The following is a 24346-nucleotide window of genomic DNA, read 5'->3' as shown; positions in this document are numbered from 1 at the left end:
AGAGAAATTTCCTTCTATTGGCTAAAGTGTTATTAAGGGACAAAGTGCATAAACATGTGGGCCTTCTTGGCTGAGAGAAGATATGAGGCTGTACTATAAGATAAAAGAGCTGACGTTCATTGTTGGGCTCTTGTTTTTAAAGGAACATGGCCATCTGTGCGCGGCTGGTCCTGGAAGGAGGGGACTTCCGTCACTGCGATGCCTGAGAATCAAGTAAGTCACAGTGGATCTTCTATGCTATTGAGTCGCTCTTGGGGGACTGGCTTCAGGCTTTGGAAAGGGCAGAGGCGCTTGCACTCTTTCTTCAAGCCCATTGTTTCTCCATGAGCCCATTTGGAGAAACAATGGCTAGTGAAAGCCCTGTCTTTGCCTACAGCCTCCAAGGTTGCACAGCCCTCCTACATTGTCAGAAGAGGATGGCAGGCAGGGATAGAGACTGAGCCGGTTTGGGGACATGAAAGACCTGTCTAACTTGGTGATCTTTGGGTGGGTGGGATCTCTGTCCCTTCTTCCTCTAAGTAAGACCAGCAGCCCAGCTGTCCTGACTCTGGTCCCGGCTCTGATGATGTTTCAGTCTCCTGCTGGCCCTGATCTGTGCCAAGGCAAGAATCTGGCCAGGCAGCTTCTGCAGGGAGTGACTGCAGAGAGAGCACTGTAGACCATTTGTCCAAGATTTGAAAATGTGATTGCAGCATCTTCCTCTGCTTGGGTTTCATTCTGAGGAGAACAAACGTGTTGACATCTTTCTGTAGATTCAGCGGGTCCATGTAGCGGAGGGTCTAGAAGGCTAAGGTATCGGCAGAGATCAGTAGTGGCTTGTTTTTGCTCAGTCATCCTCATGAACTACTGTAAGAGCCTTCCCACTGCTCACTCGCCCCATGTTGTCCCTCTGCCCTGTTCTCCGCAATGCTTCCAGAGACCTTCCTCGAAGACCCGGCAGTAGCTCTGCTCTTGGCCTTCCAGGCCAGCAGTCTGACCTCAGCCTCACATTCCAGCCTCCTCTTCTGCCTCGCCTCTCTGCCCTGGTTCCAGTTTCCCAACTCCTGGGACAGATCTCCACATCCAGGACATGCCGTTCCCTCGGAGAAGCTTCCCTTACTTCCCCAGATCAAGTCAGGGCCTCTTCTTCCTTGACACTCCTGTAGCGGTTTGTTCAGACTTCGGACCCGTCACTGGCTGAGTTAAGGTTTCTTCCCTTGTCTGTCTCACTCACCAGCTGTGGGAGCCTCGAGGGCGAGCACCTGTCCTCTAACCTTCCTGTCTGAGCCAGGCAGCGCCATCCTGGCGGCACAGTACAGCCATATGGCAGGGGGTCAGCAGCTGTTTATGGATTCAAGAAGTTCAAACCCCGAGGTTTCTTCAGGGCTTACTGCTCATGAAGTTCTGTCTCAGTGTCTCGTGGGAGCCTTGCACCCTGGGAGGGGTAGTTACATCATTCTTACTTATTTTCTAGACATAAAGGCTGAGGTCCGAGCAGTCAGCTACCTCGTCCCAGGCCTAATGAGGACCAGAACCCACATCTCCCGTGGCCCAGGCTAGTCTGGTTTCTGCAATACCGATTTTTATAATTAGAGAGAACCCAAGAGATAATTTAGAGCAAACCCCTCATTACCAGATAGGGAAACTGAGGCCTACCCTGAAGATACTTTCTCAAGATTATATAACTAACTGGTGCCAAATGGAGAATTAAAACGCAGGCCCTGGACTTCCAATCTAGTGTTCTTTCCACTCCTGCTCCCCTTCCTCTGCCTCCCTTCTGTATACAGCCGTCAGAGAACCTTTGCGGACCATCATTCTGCATTGACAGTAAGGTAAAGAATTTAGTGAATGCCCTGAGTTAGAGGGAATGTAGAAATGCATAAAACTGGCCCTGCCCTCCAGGAATTTTCCTGGTTCTGTGAGACCAGGGCAGGGCTTTGATGGAGGAAGGGAGAAAAGGAGAGGGTAAGGGGAGAGAGCCTCAGGGGTAACCCAAGAGGCTGGATCCTGGGGACAGCCCGGGGAGGGGTAGCAGGTGGGCACGTCTGGACATTTAGGGGCTGGCCTGCTGGGGTAATGAGTCCATTTTGACAGTTCTGACCAGCAGAGTGAGAAGGGCTTGACTGGACCAAAGGGAAAGCTGCTCCGATAATTCTGATTCTTAGTGTCTGGGCAAAGAGGTCCTGCTTAGCCAGCCTGCAGAGGCCTGAGAATCCATCCTGTCTCCTGGAGAAACACAGACTGTAGCGTGCATCCACAGAGGAGGATCGGGCAACGGACACTGAACCCATCATGCTCTAAAATGTGTGCAGAGAGGGAAGTGTGTGCGTTTCTGGCTGGCTTCTCCCTATTGTGCTCAAGTGAAGTTTTGTTTTCTTGTTTCTGATTGACCACACTTTCAGTGGGTCTTTCCCCCCTCTTTGCATCTTGAGACTCTCCTGGTCATTCACTCCTTGGAGGCTGGATGCAGGGCCAGGTAGGTGCTGGCTACTCATTCCATTTGTACTCTACCCCTTTTTGCAACTTCCTGGGCATACAGACAGAGGGGCTGGGACTGATCGCAGTCTCCATCTTGAGACACTGACAAGTTGAAACATACAATTTGCCCAGATTACAGAGAATGTGATGTTTGCCTAATAGGTACCTTGGATTATTTTCCAAAACATGACCAGGTTATAAACTTCTCTAGGGCAGGGAAAGCGTACAGTGTTATATCATTATTGTTTACATCTTAGGTTTACATTGCAATTTACATTGTAAAGATCATTTCATCTTCATAATAAGGCAGGTGGAATTACGCCCATTTTGCAGATGAGAAATTTGACTTGGGCTGTAACCTGCCCAGGGTAATGTATCTGCCTATGGGCTGAGCTGGGACATAGTCCAGCCGCCTGTTTATAAATTCCATGATCTTTCTACTCTACTAAGTTCCAACCATACGTAAATCCCCGGAGGGCCTAGGACATAAGAGGAGCTCAATAAATATTTGTTGAATGAGTGAACTTTGGCTATTGTATTTGCCTTTTTTTTTTTTTTTTTGGCCACACTTAACCATAAATAGATCCTCTTTGGCAGCAAAGGAACACTACTCTGAGAAGTATTTGAATTTCTTGCGACGATAAGGAACTGGTGAGTTCTCTTCTCACCCAGCTTCACCTCCGGGAACTGGGTCATGCACACTAAATAATTAATTCCTTGAATCTTTTACTCAGAGCTTCCTGCTCCCGATGCTGAGACGATCTGTCCAACATTGATCTTTGAAAGGTCCCTGACGGTGGCTGATCTTATTGCTTGTTGTCACAAACCTTCAGATGACCCATCTAACTGCCCACGAATGGATATACTCTTGGCCTAATCAGGTCAGACATCCAGGGAATTAATTCCATCACCCATGCCACTCTTCCCCACCAGCCTCTTCCAGATGAAGGAAGAGGGTCATTGTATGGTTATCTCAGATGTTCAGGGTTTTGTAGCAACAAGAAAGACACCTCTCCCATCTCACTGACATCTGAACTCCCCCAGAGTTTGTGGTGAGGGCTGAAGAAAGAACAAATGGACCGTGCCAGCTTGGGAAGGAACGTATGGGGTAAGGGAGACAGTTATCAAAATACTTGCTGGGCCTGCTCTTTCCCTAAGTGACACTGGGGTCATGTTGCTTAGAGTGTGCAGGGGATCCAGCTGGCCTCATTAGAGCAACCTAATTAGATTCTTGAGGTCAACAGAGTAGAGTGGAAAAAAGAGTCGGCTGAGACCAAAGGCCCACGTCCCAGACTTGGTTGCTCACAGTGTAGCTGCATGGCTTTGGGCCAGTCACAGAACTTTACCTGCCTTCAGATTTCTTATTAAGGAAATAGGGGGGCATAGAGGGTTGTGGCATCTTAAAGGAACCGCTTAGGCGTCTCTGGCTCTCAGCGCCCACTCTGTCTCTCTTTACAATCAGCACTGCTTTCTGCTCCAGGTCACCTACTCCTCACGTTGTCTGAGTTTGGTTCTGTAAACACTTTTCTCGTGGCCTTTGTAGCTTTGCCACCTCTCCCCTGCCCCACCCTGAGGTATGCCAGAGTGCAAATAAGAACTGCTTGTTGCTGCCCTAGTCTCCTGCCAAACAGCATGGGGAAAAATCTAATGTTTTGAAAGAGTCTTGGGGACCTAGTGGGTGTCGGTTGATATAGGAGGGGACTGGGGAAAATCCTTGAGTGGAAAAAAGCCAGCCCAGATGTTTAGGGGGGGTTGGTATCAATGTAAGAGTGTCCAAACCTGTATAGAAATATTATAAAAATTTACATGAATGAAAAAGAGTGTACGTGTAGAAGCAAGATCTCAACAGACTGAGATAAACGCTTCCAAGAAATGAGTTTGCAGCATCTTTTATGCATTTGGAATGAAGGAGAGAATGTAAGCAAGATTACACGAAGGTGGGAGAAAGCAAAGTGGGAGTTGGATTACAGGATAGTTAAAAGTATGTGCTCTCTTGAAGGTGGTCATGCTTTAGAAGAAGGCGTCTGAAAAGAGGCATTGTGTAGGTGTGTTAACCTGGATGCACAGAAACAATGGACAGGCCTTGCTTACGGCAAAGATCAGCCTTTCACTGAAGAAGTTAGAGACCTGGGGCATGACGACCCACCATGTCCTGCCCTGTTAGGAATTTATGATCAGATCACTCGGTGAGGTTTCTTTTCCTAGCACCCCTTTTTCCTCCACATTGAGAGAGCCGATCTCTGGATGCCCAGGGTACCTGGACTGGGTTGAGTTGCTGGATCAGAGGGTAGTCGATAAACTGTTAAGAATATGGCTCCAAGTTCATCCTCTACCTCCCTGGCCAGGCTTTATGCTCAGGGTGACCCGACACTCGGCAGCAATAAAGGTCCTGGTGCTGGTAAAAGGCTACTCAGTCGGAGCTAAGACTGAGACATCTCAGACAGACCACCAGCACAGAAAGCGGAAACGAAAACCGATCTGTCTCTAAGATTTATGATCTTAAAGCAGTAAAGCTAGGAAGAACTTACAGATCATCTAATTTAACTCTCCTATTTTATGGGTAAAGAAACTGAGATCCAGAGACATGACTTAACCAAACCCATGAAGCAAGTTAGTGGTGGAACCGAGATGGCAATCAAGCCTCCTGATTCCCAACCGGGGAAATCACAAGCATTGTACAAAGTGGCTCTTTCCCCAGCACCACGTTGCCTCCTCGCACGTGTTCAGCCACCACGCTTTCCACTCCTCTCCTTGACCCTGAGCTTGGTTGTCTTAGGTGTGAGCAGGGCCCCACTGCTCCCACCTCATCGTTTATTGAGGCCTAATAAAACGAGGGTGCAACACCGTGGAGAGGTTGAGGCTTCCCATGTGCAGGCTGTTTGACTCATACTTAGTGATTTAACGCTGTTGAGTCAGCATTATTCTGTTTTATAGTATGTCTTGGGGTGAAAGATTAATTCAAGGCAGGAAATGAAGGCTGTGACGGCACAGCTTCAGCAGTAATGGCCTTTTGTGGTTTCTTATTCAGATAAAAATCACCTTGGTTGCTAAGGAGCCCTTGTTTTGAGACTCTCAAGCTAAGGGCAGGGACTGAGTGCAGGCTTCACGTCCCTCGATTCAAGAGAGGGCTCTTTGGGTAGAGGCTGGCCATCCCATCGCTGTGTTGATGACATGTGACCCGGACGGAAGCCATTTACTTTTTTTCTATAGGGCCCCCTTTGGCTCAGCATTTCCTACTGAGCTCAAGGAAATGTATCTTGAGCTCTTTCCGTTGGGCAGGCGCTGGGTTTACATATTTAATCTTGTTTGTTCCTCACAGCAGCACTCTGAGGAGTAGGCATGGCTATTTATTGTATTGAGGAGAAAATTGAGGCAGATACAGGTTAAATAACTTGTCCATGTCCCACAAGATGCAAGGTGTCTGACTCCCAAAGCGTTTTCTCATTTTATGTTTGACATGACCTCTCTGCACGGAGAAGGAAGGGCTGGGGCTCACTGGGCTGGGTGCTGATTGAGGCATGAAGCATTTATTACGGGTCGTCTAAGTGCCAGGCCCTGGGCTTGGTCATGGGGATACAAAGGTGAGTAAGATCTAGTCCCTTTATTCCCAGGAGCTTGTGGCCTGGCCTGGCGGCAGGACAGATGTAGACAGAGTCACAATCTCCGTTCTAAGTATTAGCATAGGGAGACATGCCAGGTGCTCTGGAAACACTGAGAAGAGTGCAGCGTACGGGAACACTACGCCACGCCGGTGCTGTGGGACTTGGATATTGAAGACTAAATAGGAGCTTGCTAAGCAGAGAAGGATGCAGAGGGTTTTCCAAGTCAAAGGTACGGGGGTATGAAAGGCTTCTTTAGGTATTTGGAAGTAAGGAGGAGTGACGTGCCTGTGTCCTCGCCGAGGAGGGTAGGAGTGGAGCATTCAGTGGAGAGATAAGTTGGGGTGAGAGGAGGGGGGGTCTGGAACCCGACTGTCACAGGCTTTGTAAACTGCTAATTATGTGAGAGTCCTTGGAAGACACATCGGTAGAGACCAGCAAAGATTCTCTAGCTAGAATTCTCCAGGCACCGGACGTACCTTTCCCTGTGGTAATGTGGGTGGGGCGCATTTTCAGACAGTTTGTGTTCATTTTCTATTTTTTGTGTCTCACGTGCCAGTGGAAGTGTTTATTGATGGGGTGAGGGCGTGGGGTTGGGATGGACCACACGCCAGTTCATATTTAAAATGTCTTAGATTCCTTTTGCCAAATAAGCGGATAGCAAACACCCTTGTGAGTTCATGTGCAGAGGGTGTCTCCAGGGAGGGTTTTGTGCTCCAGACAGGGCCACACAATAATTCTGGAGGAGCTGAGGGTGTGGGGTGAGAAGGCTACTTAAAAATAAAGACCAATGAAAAAATATAGCTGTTTTTAAGGAGGATATTTGCAAGGCAGAACTATCCAGGAAGTAGATTATTTGCCATGAGAATGAGCCAGAAGAGTCCTTAAAAACATCAAGTCTTTCGAGTGGGGAGGGTAATGGTGAAGAGAGAGAGCCCTCTGGGAACTCTTGTCTCTCTCCTCTTTACTGAATCCCTTGCTGAGGTCTGACCTAGGAAATCAGTTTTGGAAACTGACCTTTGAGCCCGACTCTTCCTGTATGGAGAAGAAGGGAACGAAAACCCAAAGAGTGATTTAAAGGCAAAGGTTTCTTGGTCTCATGTCACAGTCCATCTCTTGTAGCCGCTGGGTTTCATCGCTTTATAGAGAAAGAGAAAATCCTTTTGGGGATAGCTGCTGCTTATGTTAGTGAATGTGTGTTTCAGAACACAAGCCCGAACACCAAGAGCATCTTTGGTCCAGCATCTTTATTGAGCCAACACAAATTTACTACATAGGGCTAATGGGAAGTCTGTCTTCTTAACTGCCACAGAAAATTCACCAGCTTGGTCACACCTTCTACCGTCCTCTCCCCTGAGACTGCTGGCTGTTGGGCTTTTGATCAGGGAGGAGAATTTTGACCCACTGAATGGGGCAATGGTCAAGGCAGTCAGTGGTCCTAGAGTGCTTGTCCAAGCATCTCTGAGCACACAGGAACATGGCCTTTGAGTGTCACCTGGAGAGCTGGGCACCCTTCTCCTGAGACCTCTGCTGCCCTATAGGTCCACACTGCCCCCGGTGCCAGCCCCATGGCCATTACCAGCAGTCAAATGTTACAGGACTGTCAAACCCCAGGGCTGCATGTCTCATCCTGGAATGTGAAGTCCAACCTGTCAAGCCAATAATCTCCTCAGAAGTGAGTTCAGCAGTTGAGTGTATTTTAGGGACTGGTTCTCTTGTGTCTTATCAGAGAAGCCTTTCTGTATTTACTGTCCAGAATCTTAACTGGTGTCATAGTGCTTTGGGAAGAGTTCCAGGAGACTTCAGTTCCTCTGCACAGTAAGGAAGTGGCCCAAACTGTCCTCTCTCACTTCTGCTCAGACCTCTGAACTGCCTCCAGATGTCAACATATTTGACACGGCAGAGATCCCCTTGGGTGGGTCCTGGTGAAGGCAAGACATGCATTCTCAGAGCTGTCTCACCCTTTCAGTCCCGAGTTGTATTTGATAACCGTTAAGCTGTGTTCCTTTAGCACATTGCCTGGCACGTGGTAATCAGTATCTGGGGGATGAATATATGAACAAATAAATCACCAGCAAGTGAAGCCTCCTATTTTCCAGCAGAAACACAACAGAAGTGAACAGGTCTCAGGCTGAGCTGCCTGTGTGCTGTCAGCTTGCAGGATCTGGTATGTGCGCCAGGAAAGACGCCTCTTGTCCTTGGTGCAGAGGGAGTTACAGAGTTGTCATGTCCTAAGCTGGGGGCCTGGAAGGAGGGCCAGACGATCTTTGATCCACATCCAGAAATTCCCCTCCTCAAGACTATGAGTCCTGTTTGGAGGCTTAAAGCAAATCTACAAACAAACAACAATCCCATCAGCAAACCCCTGGGAATGTGGGCCCAGAGGAAACAGGGTAGGGTCCGTTGTGCTGGCTCCCTCAGCTTGCCCCGCCCACTCCCCACGTGACTGAATGTCCCATGCTTAGACATGTCTCCCAAGAACCTCCTGATGGGTGTTCTTGCTTTGCCGTGCTGCTTCTAAGCCGCATTGGAGATTTTCTATTGAAATCATAGATCCTGGCTTCCCAAGTATGTTGACACATCAATAGGCTTTGAACAGCCCATCAAGCTCTTCTGACTCAGGAAGGGTTTATCTGCCCGTGCAGGTGCACACACCTGCTCATAAAGGCTGAATGCAGTTTACAGTAGGCCCTTGTGCGGAGGCTGGGTGGAGGGGCGTGGCCGGCTGGACTGCTGGCTGGGTGGGTGGATGGCTGAATGGAAGGAATGGATAAGCATCTATCCTTTTCCTGCCTGGGGCCCCCCCACACAGAGGCCACCCGACTGTTGAGATCCAGAGAGGTATTATTTACATTGCTAATAACACTAATGACATATAAACAACAAAGCCTGTATAATTGCGTATCAGGAAATTAATCCTGAAATTAAAGGCCTATAATTCAAAGGAAAATTTAGAAATCTTTTAAGTAAACTCTAGAGGTGCTACAATGTAAGCTGTTCCATCCCTCCCAAAACACATTTTTACTACTAAACAATCATTCATTCAACTAACTTATACTAACTACCTATTAGGATCAGACACCCCACTGGCACTGAAATTATAAAGATAAGAATCAGTAGACAACTTGTTAATGGGTGAATTAGTCAAAAAGGGACATAGTACATAAAGTTGAATTGTTTGAATCTTAAATATAGATTGAATGCCAAGTGCTCACGCAGAACAGAGCTGAGTACTCCGGGAAATAGAAAAGAAACACAAGACACTGGGCTTTTCCTTAAGAAGTTTGTAGACTAGTTGTCCAGGCAAGATTGGTGCATAAAAAATGGGTTGGGTTCAAAGCTAAATGAAGTGCCAAATAGTGTGGTCTATGCCCTGTGTGACCCTGTGTTATAATTCTTTGTCTACTCACCAGACAGTAATTAATTTCCCAGAAGCGGCAAAGCACTTGCTCACCTAGTACCTACAGTGCCGCTCGAGGTCCTGCTCCCGGTGTGGGACCTGAATAACGAGAATGAATGGAAGCAAGTGTGGTTGGTGATTCCTAAACCTGGCTGGTCCCCAGACTTCCCTGGGGAGTCAAACACATTTTCCCTTTGGACCTCAGGCTGTAGAGATTCTGCTTTGCGAGTGGGCCCAGGTGAGTCTGCTTTAGAGCCAGATTTGCTGACCTCTGGCATAGACTCCCGGAGTTAGAAGAACACATGGGAAAAAAGGGTCAGTAAGGGATAGGGAAGCTTTGTGCTTGCAAACTGCAGCTCTTTCCTTAAGATCCAGCTCTGCTTCCGTTTCTTCCGTGGGCTTCTCTTCAGGCTGTCAGTCACACCATCTCCCGTCTCTGTGCCCACACATCTTGGTACCCACCTCAACTGCAGCTCTTACCAAAATTTATTAGTTTGAATTTGATTCCTCGAATATGTTGTGATGCTCATCCAGGAGACAGCACACAGTAGGTCTTCAATTAGTACTGTGTAGCCTGACTCTGCTTCAGAGGATGGGTAAGATTTCAGTGGGGTGGGAAGAGGAAGGCAGAGACCGGATATGGAGGTCTGCAGGGGCAGCCCCAGGGGAGCCCTAATACCTTGAGGAACTGAACCTATCAAGGAAATGGGGCTGCATGGTGGGGACTGAGGAGCCCGGTAAGGGAGTCTAGACTTATACCGTGGGGTGTAGGGAGCCGTGAGGGGTTTGGGCACGATGGAGGTTGTGCCCAAGAGATGGGAATGTGAAGACTAGTTAGGAGGCTCCTGCGGTAGTTCTGGTTGTGGTTAGAAACAAAGGCAGTCACAATTCGAGCCACCACATAGCCTGGATTTTGTGCTGTTCTTGATTAGATTTTACCAACAAGCATGATTATTGAGCATCCACCACTGCCCATTGCCAGAAGCACAGGGGCCAGGCCCCGGGACGTGCCACCTCTGGCATCGGAGAGCTCACTGTCTGGTGAGGCAGGCAGACCCACAAGCAGATGAAAGCGACAGTATGTATGAAACCATCCTTGGACGCTCCACAGAGTACAGTGTGGGAAAAGGAGGGGAGGGGAAGCCAAGGTGGGGCTTCAAAGACCAGGGCAGCCAAAAATACTGCCTAGCCAGGCGTCATTGCACTTCATCTTCACGTAACCCAGTGGGGTCAGGACTATTATTATCCCCGTTTTATTGATGAGGAAACTGAGGTTCAAAGTGGTTAGACAACTCATCCGGGCTCACACACCGAGTAAGTAGCAATCTGCTTGACTCCAGAGGCCAAACCAGGACTCCTGACACAGCCGCCTTTGACGTTTCTGTTCTAAAGCTGTCCGGCATTTTACCAAGTAAACAGAGTCTGGATGGGCATTGTATTAAGCCCATAAGCATAAGCAAAGGCACAGGGAGGGGGTGTGAAAGAGCTCAGCTTATTAGGGAAAAGCGCTGACTCAGTAAGTTTAGAGTAGGAGAGGTGGGGAAGTGATGAGAGGACAGGCTGGAGAGCAGGCAAGGGGAGCAGAATCGTGATGGGTTTTGTTTGCTTTACTGAGATGTTTGGACTTCACCCTGAATATTGTCAGGGAACTGCTGAAGGATTTGAAACAGGAATGGAATCTGTGTGCATTTTCGATATAAAGTTCTCGTTGGCAGCAGTTTGAGGCGTAGGCTGGTGGATCGGAGAGAGGTGATCTGGAAGTAGAAAAGGCATTTACGAGGAGATTTTGAGAGTTTCAGGTAAGAGCAAGAAGGAAGGACAGGACAGGAGGCAGTGGATGGAGCGGTATGAGGACTGGGTGACTGGCTGGCTCTGTGAGACGAGGGAAAGGGGTTCAGAAAAGGTGACTGCTAAGGATTTGGCTTGAGAGTTGGGGAGCAGATAGATGGTGCTGTCACTGAGGTTGGAGATGCAGGGGGAAAACAGGTGGGGGAGAAAGGTAGGTTGACTGCTTGTGACGTCTGCTAGAGAGTCAGGGGAAATGTGTAGCTGGCAGTTGACAGAACGGCGAGGAATGCAACAGGGAGAGATCTGCATAGAAGGGATAGCTTGGTGGGTAGTCAAGGTATAGATGCTGGGTGAACCACAGGGGTGTTTAGGTCCTTGAGAGTTACAAGAGGATGAAGATCAGAACCTTGGGACACAGCAAAAGTTCAGGGGCAGAGAGAGAGACAAGTTTGCAAAGACTGAAAATGGGCAGAGACTCTGAGTAAGATAAGGTCCCATAAGTGATGACTGGATTTAGCAGCAGAGAGAACTGGGGTGACCTTGGACACAAAGCCCGGGGTGGGTTATGTGTGTGTGTGGAAATGAGATGGGGGTGTAGGTGGTGCAGGGTAAGTGTAGGTGAGAAAACAGACATGGCCAGGCTAGACTCTTCCATTGGGAACCTAGGTTGTGAAGGGAAGGAGGGAGAGTGCCATTTTATTTTCTCCAGTAAAAGCAAATATGGATCTAACTGTGGTTGAATTCGTGCTCATTTTTGAAAATGGCTTCACATGGGTAAATTCACAAACCAGAAAAAAACCAAAAGATTTTTGTCAGGCAATGAGTTCCAACCCCCCCCACCCCACCCCCATTTTTTGTGTTTTTTTATTTGAAAAATGTGGTCACTTGGCACAATTCTTCAAAATGGGGGAGGGGGGTGCTTTGAAAGGCAGATTCCATGAGACACACCTGGGCTGTGAGCTGCCCAAGTTCACGTGCTCTGCGGCTGTCCCAGCCTCCTGGGTGTGGTGCTGTGTGCAGCGTGAGCAGGCAGCATCGCAAAATCCGTTTTTTGTTTTTTTTTAAATTTATTGGGGTGATAATTGTTAGTAAAATTACATAGAATTCAGATGTGCAATTCTGTATCACATCATCTATAAATTACATTGTGTGTTCACCACCCAGAGTCAGTTCTCCTTTTTAAGTTCACTTTGCCATGACTTCTAGGCCTCCTCCCCAGCATCCCTCTCCCTCTCTTCCAGACTAAGCACTAGGGTTCAAGTCCGTGAGGCCTAATTTTGGCAAGTCAGGAGAGGTAGTGCCATCTCGATACAAAGCTTCGTGTAGGGAGGGACACGAAGGGCGTGCTGCGCAAAGACTTGGTGGAAATAAGCTTTTAGCTGCCCCATGTCAGCATAGGGTGGACTAAGGGGAGAAGGAGCTGCCCTTGCCATCTATGTAAAAATACACCAATTTCAGTCTCGGTTTGGGTTGGGATATTTCTGGGTGGTGGTTGTTGTCCCCAGGGCAGTGTGCCAGAAGGACAGTTAATGACACATCTGTGAACGTGCGCCGTAAGAGGTGCCTTCATGTAATTCTCGCAGGGACTCTTGTTTATGACTTGCTCAGGGAATGCTCCGTGACTCAGAAGTCCACATTCTTTCCACCACACCACACTGGCTTCCAGGGACTCAGCTGAGGGCTCAGGGGGTTATTGAAACCCAGGAAGTACACTAGCCTACCTGTTTTATTCTCCCGTCTTATTCCATTTCAAATAGGGAAGTGATTCAACCTAGGGAATATGTATGTATGTGAGGTGCTCCGGTAGAAGGGTGGGCAAGTTTCCTTCTGGGGGTCAGGCAACTTTTCCAGGATAGCGCGGTTCTAATGGAAGGGAAGATATGACAGAACTGGATGTTTAGGAAGTTGGCCCACGACAGTGGTGGGTGATAGTGAGAGGGACGTTAATCCCGTGTGATCAGTCTTCCTATTGGGAGGGAGTGTTTTCTGACAGGGGCCTATTTGACATGCCCACCATGCTGTGGTTTACCTCCTGTGTTAGTTAAGCTGATGTTTCCTGCCTAACAGATAAACCTTCGAATCTCAGCGACTTCACATACTTTCCGTTTATTTCTCGCACAGGTCAAGTCCAAATGTTTGTGGTTATGGAGGGCTTTCCTCCAGGTGGGCATCCAGGGGGTCTGGCTCCTTCCTTCTCCTGGCTTTGCCATCTCCGGCCTGTGGTTTCAAGGCTGCTGTGCTCTGGCAGGAGTGCGAAGCGCGTGGAGGATCGCCAGGGGAGGTTCTTATGCTTGGTGCTAGAAGCAGCATAGGTCGCTTCCGCTCACATTCTATTACCTGGAACCTGGTCATGTGGGGTCACATAGCTGCCAGGAAGTGCTCAGGAGGAAGGAGCCATGCATCTGGTGGTCAGCTAGCCTGTCTCTGCCATACCCACCAAGGCTTGAAAGTCACCTCTCCGCTGAACGTTACGGGCATATTAGCCACTGTCCTCATCTGGTATTGTGTTGACATCTCATTACTCCAGAGCCTAGCATTTTGGAGTTTGATGAAAGACAGGTAGGGGTGTATCATGAGTTAAAGGGTCTGGACCACAGACCATGTCCCTGATGTCATGTTCAAAGCAACACTTGAATGCTTCCACCCACTTTGCCAGGGAGCACCAGCGGTATGCTATTTTAGGACGTGGCCTCTGAACTCCGGCTATTGGGCTTCACGTCACGAGTTTACCACTTCTGACATGTGGCATTGAGCAAGTTGCTAACTTTTCTAATTCTTTGGGAAAAAATGGGGATAATCATAGTATCTAACAATGTCTTGGTTTGTTACAATGATTAACTTATTTAATACATGTAAAGCTTGTAACACATCGCTTGAGACTTCATAAATGTCAACAATGAGTATAGTCCCCAGGATTGAACAAACATTCATTTGCTTATTTAGCACATAATGTATAGAGACAGGACCTTGTGCTAGGAACCGGGAGTAAGAAAATAAAAAAAATTGATTTCAACACAGAATAACTTACTATCATTGAGGTAAGTACAGGCTCCTATGGAGGGATCCAACCCATTTTGGGAAAGGGTTGTGGCTAAGGAGGTGGGAGTATTTAGAGAAGAGGACCTTGAAGGAAGAGTGAGGTGAATAGAGGTCATTAGTGAGGTGAAATTCGATCACATCCATGCACCCTGCTTAACAACAGTGAGGATGGTATGTAATGTTAGACTTACTGGACTTTTTTCAGTGGAGAAGTTTCTTTGCCTTACAACAGGATTCTCCTAATATCAGAAAGGATGCATACCCAGTATCCCTGAAATTGATGTTAGTCAATGAGAAATGTGCCACTCCCTGACTCTGAAGGACAGAGGTCTCATCTAATTACACAGCCACTGTTTGCACTCATTTGAACCTGATGACAAGTCCAACAGATACGGGCTGATCTGACTTGTCCTCGGGGAGCTTTTAGGGAATCGGTCCCTGCTTTCAGGGAGCTGCAGTCTACTGACAGCATACACAGGCTCCACTGGAGCACAAGACTGTTCTCTCCAGGAAATGGAAGGTAGGCCCTGGGAGACAGGACCAGGGAGCTGGTCCTCAGCCTTTCCTGGGGTGTTGAAGATTTCACAGATGCCGGGGGCGGGGAGGGAGGCATCAGTGAGGGGAGCCTGGGAATGGCAGGACAAGAGATAAAAATTTGGAACTTGGCAGAGCTGAGCTTTCATAGGCTTCCTGGGGTCAAATGAGATTTGGAAGGAAGAGTGAGAGAAGCCTAAATGACTTACCAAAAAAGAAGGTTAAAAATTATTCCATTTCTCTCATGCCCCATCCCCTTCTAGGAGCGATCACCATTCTGCTTTCTGTCCCTGTGAATTTGCTTATGCTGGATACCTTCCATCATTATTTTTAAGGAAGCTTGGCCTTGTGGAAATGGGAATTTACAGTTTTCCTAGGCACCCAATGTGTGGTAAAGATAATGCAGGGTGTATGCAGAATAGACTCAGTGTTTGTTGGCAAAATGGATTCAGTGTGTGTGTGTTGAGATGTACGTTATCTTGTCACCTCTTGGCCCATAGCCAGGTATGCAGGTTTCTTTCTTGTGGGTTCACTGGCAATGGGTCCTGTGCGCACAGCTGAGATTGGGTCGAAGACATCGGCTTCCCCATTTCCCAGCGTGGCCCCCCCCCCCCGGAAAGGGGCCTGCCGCCCGGGGCGTGAGGGCCTGTGACCCGGAGAGCAGCGCCGCCTGGGCCCCTTATCTCCAACCTGCTAGAATGGAAGCCAATTCATTAAGCTAACACGTCAGGGCTTCTCGCAGGACGCCCCTTTTCTGGAGAAAAATAGCACTGTTAGTGTGGTAGGGCCACACGGGACCAAGCACTTGTTAGACCTGAGAAAGATAAGACGCAGAAGCCCATCTCCGCTTGGCGAGACCTCAGTCTAGTCAGGGAGAGAAGACCCCTGGACTTGGAATGTGTACACAGGAGGGGGTTATAAACGTTGTGCATGCTCCTGGTAGAAAATTGGGAAATACAAAAAAGCATAATGCTAAGAAACAAAAATCGTTTGAAATACCATCCGTCACACATAACCACTGCCACATTGGGCTTGTTTCAATTCCCCTACAGATATTACTTTATGGACTTGGATTGTATTGAGACCCTCAAATTGTATCCCGCTCTTTTCGCTCTGCTTTAGGGCATAAGCATTTCCCCATGGATCAAATGTCTTTATAAATATTATGTTTAAAGGAGTGTCTGATACTTGATTGTTTGGTTGCACCGTAACACATGAAACCACGCCCTGTTGTTGACAGTTGAAGACACTCGGAGCCCGAGGGAACTCTAGAGACTACAGACTGAACCCATTTAATTTAGCCAGCAGCTGCAGAACAGGCAGGCCATGTGATTTCTGTCTACACGGTTCAGACTGATCGGTGGCTAAGAGTGTGGGTTTTTGAAAAAGATGGAACCAGGCCCATTTCACAGCATCCGCACTCACTACCTGTGGCATACTGAGGAGGTTACTGACCTCTGTAAGTCTGTCTTTTCTTCTGTCCAACAAGGATGTTAAGTGAGATCACACATGGAAAGGGACAGGGCCAGGGGCCGGCACTGAGCAGCTGAGCAGTGCGGCTATCGGTGTCATCATGAGGGCAGTGAGAAGGGCAAGCTCAGTCTCCCCATGCCAGGCCAGAGTTCTGCCACCTCTATGGCGTGGCTTCTTCTAGAAAGTTCTTGAAGTGAGGTTTACTGATGCAAGAGGAAATATAGAGCACTGGCTAGAAATCCTTATGGAAAAATGTTTAAAGTGTGTATGTGTGTGTGTGTGTGTGTATGTGTGTGTATGTGTGCACACACATACACTTATACATATATAAACATGTGCACACACATACATATATACATACATGCATATATATGTGCATATACACAGATATACACACATACATGTGTATATATACATACATATATACATATACAAATGCATATACATGCATACATGTATACACATGCATAGCTATACACACATACATATATACATGTACATGCATGCATATATGTGTACACACACATACATAATAGGAACAGCATTTGGCAAACTTATACATGCATTACAGAAAAGAGAGATGGGCAAGTACTAGAATGACTTTTCTCCCCCCCAAGGCCTATCTTACAGACTACAAATAGAGAGAGAGAGAGAGAGAGAGAAACCACCCCATCCTACAGACTTGTTGTGAGGACTCCTTAGGATAAGGCCGGTGAAAGAGCTCCTTCCTGGTGCTGTGACTGGTCAACGTGCAGGTCTCTGACGCATTGGGAAGTGGGGGTGGAGGGGGTCATCTTGGGATCCGTTACTGTGAATGATTCCATGATGGAGGTGAGGAAGTGGAAATGTGTGAGGTCACTTTAAGCCAGACTAATGTAATCAACTCCATTGAGAAAAAGTGAGGAGACGGCTGGGGCCAGAAGGGCAAGGGCCAAATGGCCCTGGGCCCTCAGCCGTCCTCGGCATCGAAGGCCCGGGCCTGCAGTGGACCTGGAGCCTCTTTCCGGAGCTCCCCACCCCGGGGCAGTATAGACAGAGGGCAGCCTAGACAGAAGGTACTATCTTCACCCTTGCTGCAGAGTGGGAACCTGTTTGGGTTTTCAGTTTGTCTCTTGGATGTTTGCATAAGCCTTTCCTAGTGGGGGCCCCAGATGGAGTGTGTAAGAAGGCTGCACGTCTGAGTTTAACCCACACAGGAGGGCTTTGACTTACTGTGGGTGATCTCAAGGGCTAAAACCAGGAACAGAGAGGAACTGAGGGAGAGACAGTGCTGATCTCTAGTCAGATCTGTCTTCTAGTCAGAGGAGGCAAGGGTGGAACCTGCTGCCCCAGGAGGCAGGGCACTCTCCATCTGCAGAGATGACGAAAGGAAGGCTGGGGAGCCCTGGTGGAAGAAGATTACAAGGAGGACAAGGGAGCCCTTTCAGTCCCTTCCCAACCCTTTTGGGTTCAAGTTGGTTGCCACATGCCCTTGTAGACGGAACGCCGGCAATCCCTGGACCGGGTGAGAAGATGATATCTGCAGTCATTCGCTGTGAAGCAGACGTTCAGCCCATGTTGGGCTCTGCAGAGATGCAGCATGTGTGCGAGGTGTTTGCCACTGCTGAGGCCCTGGCTGGCTCCAGGTCGCCACAGCGGAGGGTCTTCTGTGTCTAAGGCACAGCGTTGAAGCTTTTAGTCCTTCTGCCCACTCTGTGAGTGCACGCATGGGGGTGTACACACCCAGTTCATTGCTGAGGAAACTGGCCCTGCCCGGGGGCCTCTTAGTGAGGTAAACCTGGGAGATGGTAAGTTGGAATGAGGAGCTTGGCGGTGTCAGTGGCAGGAGGGTTTGGTTTTTAGATTGCATTTACCCTGAAACATATCCTCTCTGTGAGTCTTGAGGGTGGGGATGAGGGCTGAGCTTCTCTCCTGGGTCAAACTGCTGCTTTGTAGGAAGATTCGGCCCAGCGTCCCTCTAGCCCTCCTTGTTTTTATAGCACTCCGCCACTTGTCTACCTCCTGGTCACACAGTTTGATGCCGTTTGGCAGGTGATTAGTCTCAGGGAAGGCAGAAGGTGTGAGAGTCCTAAATGTGACTGTACTGGCAACTCTTGGGCCAGGAGGCTCTGTGGGGACAGAGTCCCAGGGAGCAGTTTCCAGGCTCTCGGCCTCATGTGGAAAGGTGCTGGGTCGGGCAGTACAGGGCCATCAGCTGTAATCAGATGGCCATCCGCTGTGGCTGGGTGGCCATCAGCTGTTACCGGTTAGCCATTAGCCGCTAATATAACTGCTGTGGCTATGCTGCAAGGGGTTGGGTTGTTGTTTGGTTGGCAGAGAAGAGGACGGCAGATTGCAGATTGTGTGACTCCTGCTTCCTGTATCTCCAACCCAGCGGCCAGTGAATATATAGTGGTATGAACCCCCTATCCATGGCTCCATTGGTGTTCCTTTTTGGCCTCACCATACTCTGTGTCCACCTGCCAAGAACCGGAGCGGGACCAGAGACCCTTCATGATGGGCTCCTTCTCTAATTTGGGAGGTACTCAGGGTCTCCACAGAAACTTTGAACTTGTCTCCCACATGCCATGGGCTGAGCCCATTATCAGTGCTGTCGCTGACAATCTGAGGTCCTGAGTTTTACTTTGTAGCAGCCAGAGGCAGGGGAAGGGAGTTGCTTTGTGACTCATGAAGTCACACAGGCAGAACCGCAAATAAGGCACTCCAGTTGGCAAAAAACAAATTGCTTCAAGGCTATTCTTGGAAACTAAAGCATCACGTCTTGTTTCTTCCCAGAAAATGCAGAAACCTTTCATATTTTTGGGTAGTTGGTTATTTATATTTCAGATCAAACTCCAAAAAGGCAACAGCTGGGTAGTGGTTGACAAGGAAATCTTTAACACGAGCTATTACCCAGGGGCCTCTGGTTTAACTAATTCTTGATCTTCAACTTTTGGGGAAGAAGGGGTACCCACCAAAAGTATCACATGCCAGTTTCTGGAAGAAAAGGCTTGAAACTCAGACTCAGTCTTTCTAAGTCATTTACAAAATGACTTAGTTCACTTACAAAACCACCTTGTGTCATATATGTTTTCAGTTCATTACTCAAATTTCCTCCTGTATATATGGGGAACTGTATATACGGGGAACTTAAAACTCAGAAGTTTGGGAAGGTGTCCAGTGTGACATAGCTAGGAAGTGTATTTGAACCCAGATATTCTGAATTGAAAGCCTCTGACTTTAAAGTACATAATTCCTTGACCTGGGAAGCTGGTCCCAGGAGTTACCAATTCCCATATTTTGCCATATGTAATGCGCACCCATGTTTTTGGCCTAAACTTTTCAGGGAAGAAAATCTTTCATTTTAATTTTTTTAATTCAAATTTTTATTTGTTTACATGTAGGTACTTGTTTGTATTGTAAAGGGATTTTAGCATATGTTTTTTAAAATATTCATTTTAACATTATGGTACAATTTTATGTAACAAATAATTACAAAACACAAGAACAGATACAAGATACCAAAAAATGTATGCACTGATAACAAACTTACTATATTTACGCATCATAGAAGGCCAAGAACTCTTCATCGTTGCCATTTCATCGTAAGTTCAACAAAACCAATTATCATATTCCAGGGTGTTATTTTGCATACAGATACCATTAATGATTTCTAAAGTTACACTTTTAACTCATAAGCATAAATGAAAGAATTAAAAACATTGATATAGATACACAATTAGTACTCACCATGTATAATGCACATCCTTATTTTTCCCTCACAAATTTGGGCCAAAAAAGTGAGCATTATACACGGCAAAATACGGTCTGTTCCTTTTAGTTTGATGAAGAATTACATCTGAAGAATTGTAATGAATGTTAGTTGTCATGTAGCCGCAAAGTGCTGAATTCATCACCTACATGACCGAATTTAATCCTTCCAACCCTGGGAAAGGAGTAGTAGTATCCCCATTTTACAGATGAGAACATAGGCTGAGATAGATTAGATAATTTGCCAAGGGTCACACAGCTGACAAGTGCCTGGGACCAGATTCTCCTCCAGGTTTGCCAGACTCTAAATATTCTGATGTTATTCTGTGAGGAAACCTACCCCGCGTGGGTGTTAGAGTCACTTTTAAGGTCTCTGACTTAAATTGGAAAACTGATGGTAAAGGTTGAGACTAGAGCCTTTAGACCCAGGGAGGCAGGTCTGAGCCTGGTACCGGCGGCGGGGTACAGTCCAAGGCAGCACTTATCTTCTCCTGTCTGGCCGTCTCCCTCCACCTCCCTTATCTTACTCTAGATAAGAGCTAGTTCCTGGAGCTCCCACGCCCACCCAGCGCCCTCAGCACCACCTTTGGCTCTTTCCACTGGATCCCTAAGATTAAGTTGTTCATTTTCCTTTTGGGGGGAGGAGGGGAGGCAGCTGGGATTGGGAGGAGACAGGTTCTTCCAGTTTGTAAATGATTCTCTGGCAGTCAGGTCTGGCTTGATAACTCTAAACAGTTTACCATTTTAGACAAGGAGGAGTTGGCAACTTGGAGAATTGATTTACAAAACTGTTTTTCAAACTGGTGCCTTCCCCAGATAGAAACACACCCATGTGCTGGATGCAGTGTTCATTTCCACATTTACTGAGTGCCTCCCCGGGCCAGGCTCTGCTATCACACGTGTATCTCATAGCAACCCTGCAAGGTGCAGATTCTTACCCGTCTCTTACAAAAAAAGAAACTGAGGCTCAGAATTGGCATGGCTTGTGTGAGGCCAGCAAGGGACTGAGCAGAGCTTTGGACTTGGGCTCCAATAGCCCCGAAGCCTGTGGTTTTCTCTGTACCACCGGCCCACCCTCAGCAAGGACTGCAGGATACCAGATGAATTCAAGTAGCTTTGCATTTGTCAATCAGCTACTGTAGCCTTTGTTCAATGCTGAGCAGGGAAGTGGTTCCGAAGATGAAGACTGAGGATGTTCATACACTCTGAGAAGCAAATTGGTCTTGCTCTCTGTTATGCTGTCTGGGTGGCAAGTCTTGGCTGGGGATGGGGGTGGTGAGGGTTCAGGAAGAGGCAGTGTTTATGTGAGTGATGCCAAAGTGAGCACTGAGGACATTGAAGAAGCTGTGAGAGCATCTGTGACTCCATGTTTTATCAGCGCCAGGCCAAACTCAGAGCCAGCTTTCCAAGTCTGTTGAATTTGTTGAGCTGTGGGGACCAGAGCAGCCACGAAAGTTCTCATGAAGGATGGAAGCCTGGCTGAGGAGTACGACTCGGCTAGGCCTGGAGCAGGGAATGTGCTATTCTCCCTTCAGCCAACTATGGTGCCAGGCATATTGGAAGCTTCCAGGGAAAGAGGAAAGGGAGCTGTGCCCTATGCTGTGCCCCTCACCCGGCAGCATCTCAGTGTCTGGTGTCTGGAGAGCTTGTCTTCTCCCAGCAGGCTGCTCCTCATAGGTGGTGCCCAGCCAGGCTGCCACATAATATTCACACGAGAGCTTTTCCCGTTGCTCTCCCAGCTGCTTTCCTCATTGTCTCCGGGGCAGCCCCTTAGCTGCCTCCTTCTCCAGTCTACCCTCTGCCGGCTCCTCTTCCCAGAGACTTTTCTCAGCTGCTGCTTCATCTCCTGCACCCCACGGCCCACTGGAGAAGTCAGGTGCCCTCCACAATCTGCCCTGGAAGACACCCCCCACCCCACCCCTTGTCATGAGTCCTTAATCCCTGACACCCTGAACTTGCTGTCCCTCTGCAGCTGTACTGGCTCTTTCCAGACTCACACTATTGTGTGGTGTTTTCTTCACCTGAAATGTCCATTCCCCAGTCTTCTAATAAAATCCACCTCGTTCCTAAAATTGTAGCATTTTGGCATTTCCCTCTCACGTGCCTCTGGACTCCACTGTTGGACACGCTCTGTGTTCATATTCCACAAGCCCTTGCCTGTTGTCTTGTAATCAACTCTTTATGGGCCTGGCCTGTCTTCCTCCCTAGGACCCATCTCTATCCCCAGCACCTAGGATGATACATGGCTCTTGCTAAGACACTAGCAATTGTTGCTGAATGAATAAATAAAGGATTAAGGAAGAAGATAAACACGGGTCTCTGCTTTTAGTATTATAAAGCCGGTCCGATCCAAATGCACCCATAATAGCATTCCCATCTGGAAAGTAGGAAGTCGCCCAGCCTGAGGGCCTTGTCCCTGTTTGCTGATCTCCTCCTGCCAGGCCTCTGTCTGAGAGAGCTCCCTGTGCTGTGCTGTATCTTCTTATTTACAGACCCTCTCAAGCCCTCCTGACAGCTGGGCCAGCCCTAGCTCCTCCATGCTTGTCTTCTTGCACTAGCTTTGGATTCTGGAAAAACAGTGCTTTGGAAAATCAGCTCTAATTTTATTTTTGTTCCTTTGAAACTTAAATGACTTTCCTAAGAAATGCCTGAGGTTAGAGTGGTACAGAGAGAAAGGACGATGGCCAAAACCCAGGCAAGCTATTTCTGTGATGCAAATGAACACCATCACATTTTTCCTTCCATCAGCCTAAGCACTTGTTCCAAATAGCTCACAGCTTGGGCCTCCAAAGCCCAGGCTCCTTGTGTACATCAGGAGGAGACCCATGTGTCCTGTCTGTCTCTCATGTCTGATGGGGATAAATGCTGTGCTTTCCGCAGACGACAGGAATAGAGAGAGGTTTTGAGAAGTTGCTGTCTGTTGTCTGTATAGGGGGAAGACCTGCTCTCTGGTAACCAGCAAAAGACGACTTAAAAATTGATGTCTAACCATAGGTAAGGTGGTTCTGAAACCCAGGGAGGCATGTGCTTGGATTTTTTTGGTCTGTGTACTAATGTCATGTAGTGAGGTTACATTATATTAGTCAACCAATTTGCAGCAAGAGTTATAGGTTTTTAATGGTGCTAAATCTAGACACTTTTCTGTTTTTTTTCCCTTTCACTGGTTACTATTTCTAGAACCATCTGGCTCATAGCAAAATTGACCAGGTAATGTTGACCTCAGCCATGGTATAGCTTTGGTTCTCTTCACCCAGTGGGAAGAGTGTGGTGTTGGGGAGAAAGACGTTGCTACCATGTTTCCCCGAAAATAAGACCTAGCCGGACCATCAGCTCTAATGCGTCTTTTGGAGCCAAAATTAATATAAGATCCGGTCTTATTTTACTATATATGACTGGGCTTTATATAATATAAGACTGGATCTTATATTGTATTAATTTTGGCTCCAAAAGATGCATTAGAACTGATGGTGTGGCTAGGTCTTATTTTCGGGGAAACACGATAGCAAGGCAGCATTACCAGGTTAGAAGGTATGATTGTACATTTGCTATAGATTTTTTGTGTTTAGTATCAAGTCTTATGCTTAGTATCTTAAAGGAGTTTCATTTTTGCCTCCCATCCCCATCCCACCCTCAGAGCTCACCTCTGCCTCCACCTACCTTTGCAGGTGTGACGTTTCTCCCGGTACTTCATGGTGTCCTCCTCCATCCTCTCCACACCACTGCTCCACACGGCTCCTGAAACATGGGGGAAAACGAGGACGAGAAGCAGCTCCACGCTGGGCACGTTTTCGAGAACTTTGTCCAGGCTTCCACATGCAAAGGTACCCTCCAGGCCTTCAACATCCTCACACGACACCTGGACCTGGACCCTCTAGACCACAGAAACTTTTATTCCAAGCTCAAGTCCAAGGTGACCACCTGGAAGGCCAAAGCCCTGTGGTACAAATTGGACAAGCGTGGATCCCACAAAGAATATAAGCGAGGGAAGTCCTGTATGAACACCAAGGTAAGGGAACCCCTGTGTGGACGTTTCTGACCCTTGTTGAGAGGGTAGGAAGCTGTCGCCATTTTAACATTTTAAGGTTCTTAACAGGTATGGGTGTGTTTGAATGTCTTGCTAAGTTGACGGTTTCTTTTGTCTGTACGTGCCCAACTTATCCTGGTTGGGTATTTCCACCTTAATGTGGCGGCCTCAGCAACTCTTGCACTCTCTTCAAGGCAGAGAAAATACCCTCTCCAAGGCTGACGTTATCCTCCTTCTACTACTACGTCTAGTCGCTACTATTTATTGAGCAACTTTGATGTG

At 47.8% G+C, this 24346-nt stretch overlaps 1 protein-coding gene across 15 annotated transcripts in view; it reads left to right on the top strand.

The window, feature by feature from the left end:
• Positions 1 to 24346, top strand: part of MICAL2 (microtubule associated monooxygenase, calponin and LIM domain containing 2) — a 207570-nt gene that overhangs the window by 26051 nt on the left and 157173 nt on the right. For 11 of the 15 annotated variants that reach the window (XM_033121339.1, XM_033121337.1, XM_033121336.1 and 8 more), the window contains exons 2-3: positions 143 to 213; positions 23706 to 24046. In XM_033121339.1, coding sequence (XP_032977230.1) covers positions 23783 to 24046 — 264 coding nt within the window. In that variant the 5' untranslated portion in view covers positions 143 to 213; positions 23706 to 23782. Of the gene's footprint in view, positions 1 to 142; positions 214 to 6081; positions 6289 to 23705; positions 24047 to 24346 lie in introns of those variants that run through there. The other 4 variants (XM_033121332.1, XM_033121343.1, XM_033121342.1 and 1 more) reach the window with 2 other exon arrangements.

The sequence above is a fragment of the Rhinolophus ferrumequinum genome, chromosome 11 (assembly GCF_004115265.2).
Source record: "Rhinolophus ferrumequinum isolate MPI-CBG mRhiFer1 chromosome 11, mRhiFer1_v1.p, whole genome shotgun sequence".
Classification (NCBI taxonomy): Eukaryota; Metazoa; Chordata; class Mammalia; order Chiroptera; family Rhinolophidae; genus Rhinolophus; species Rhinolophus ferrumequinum.
This window is presented reverse-complemented; position numbering and strand designations above follow the sequence as displayed.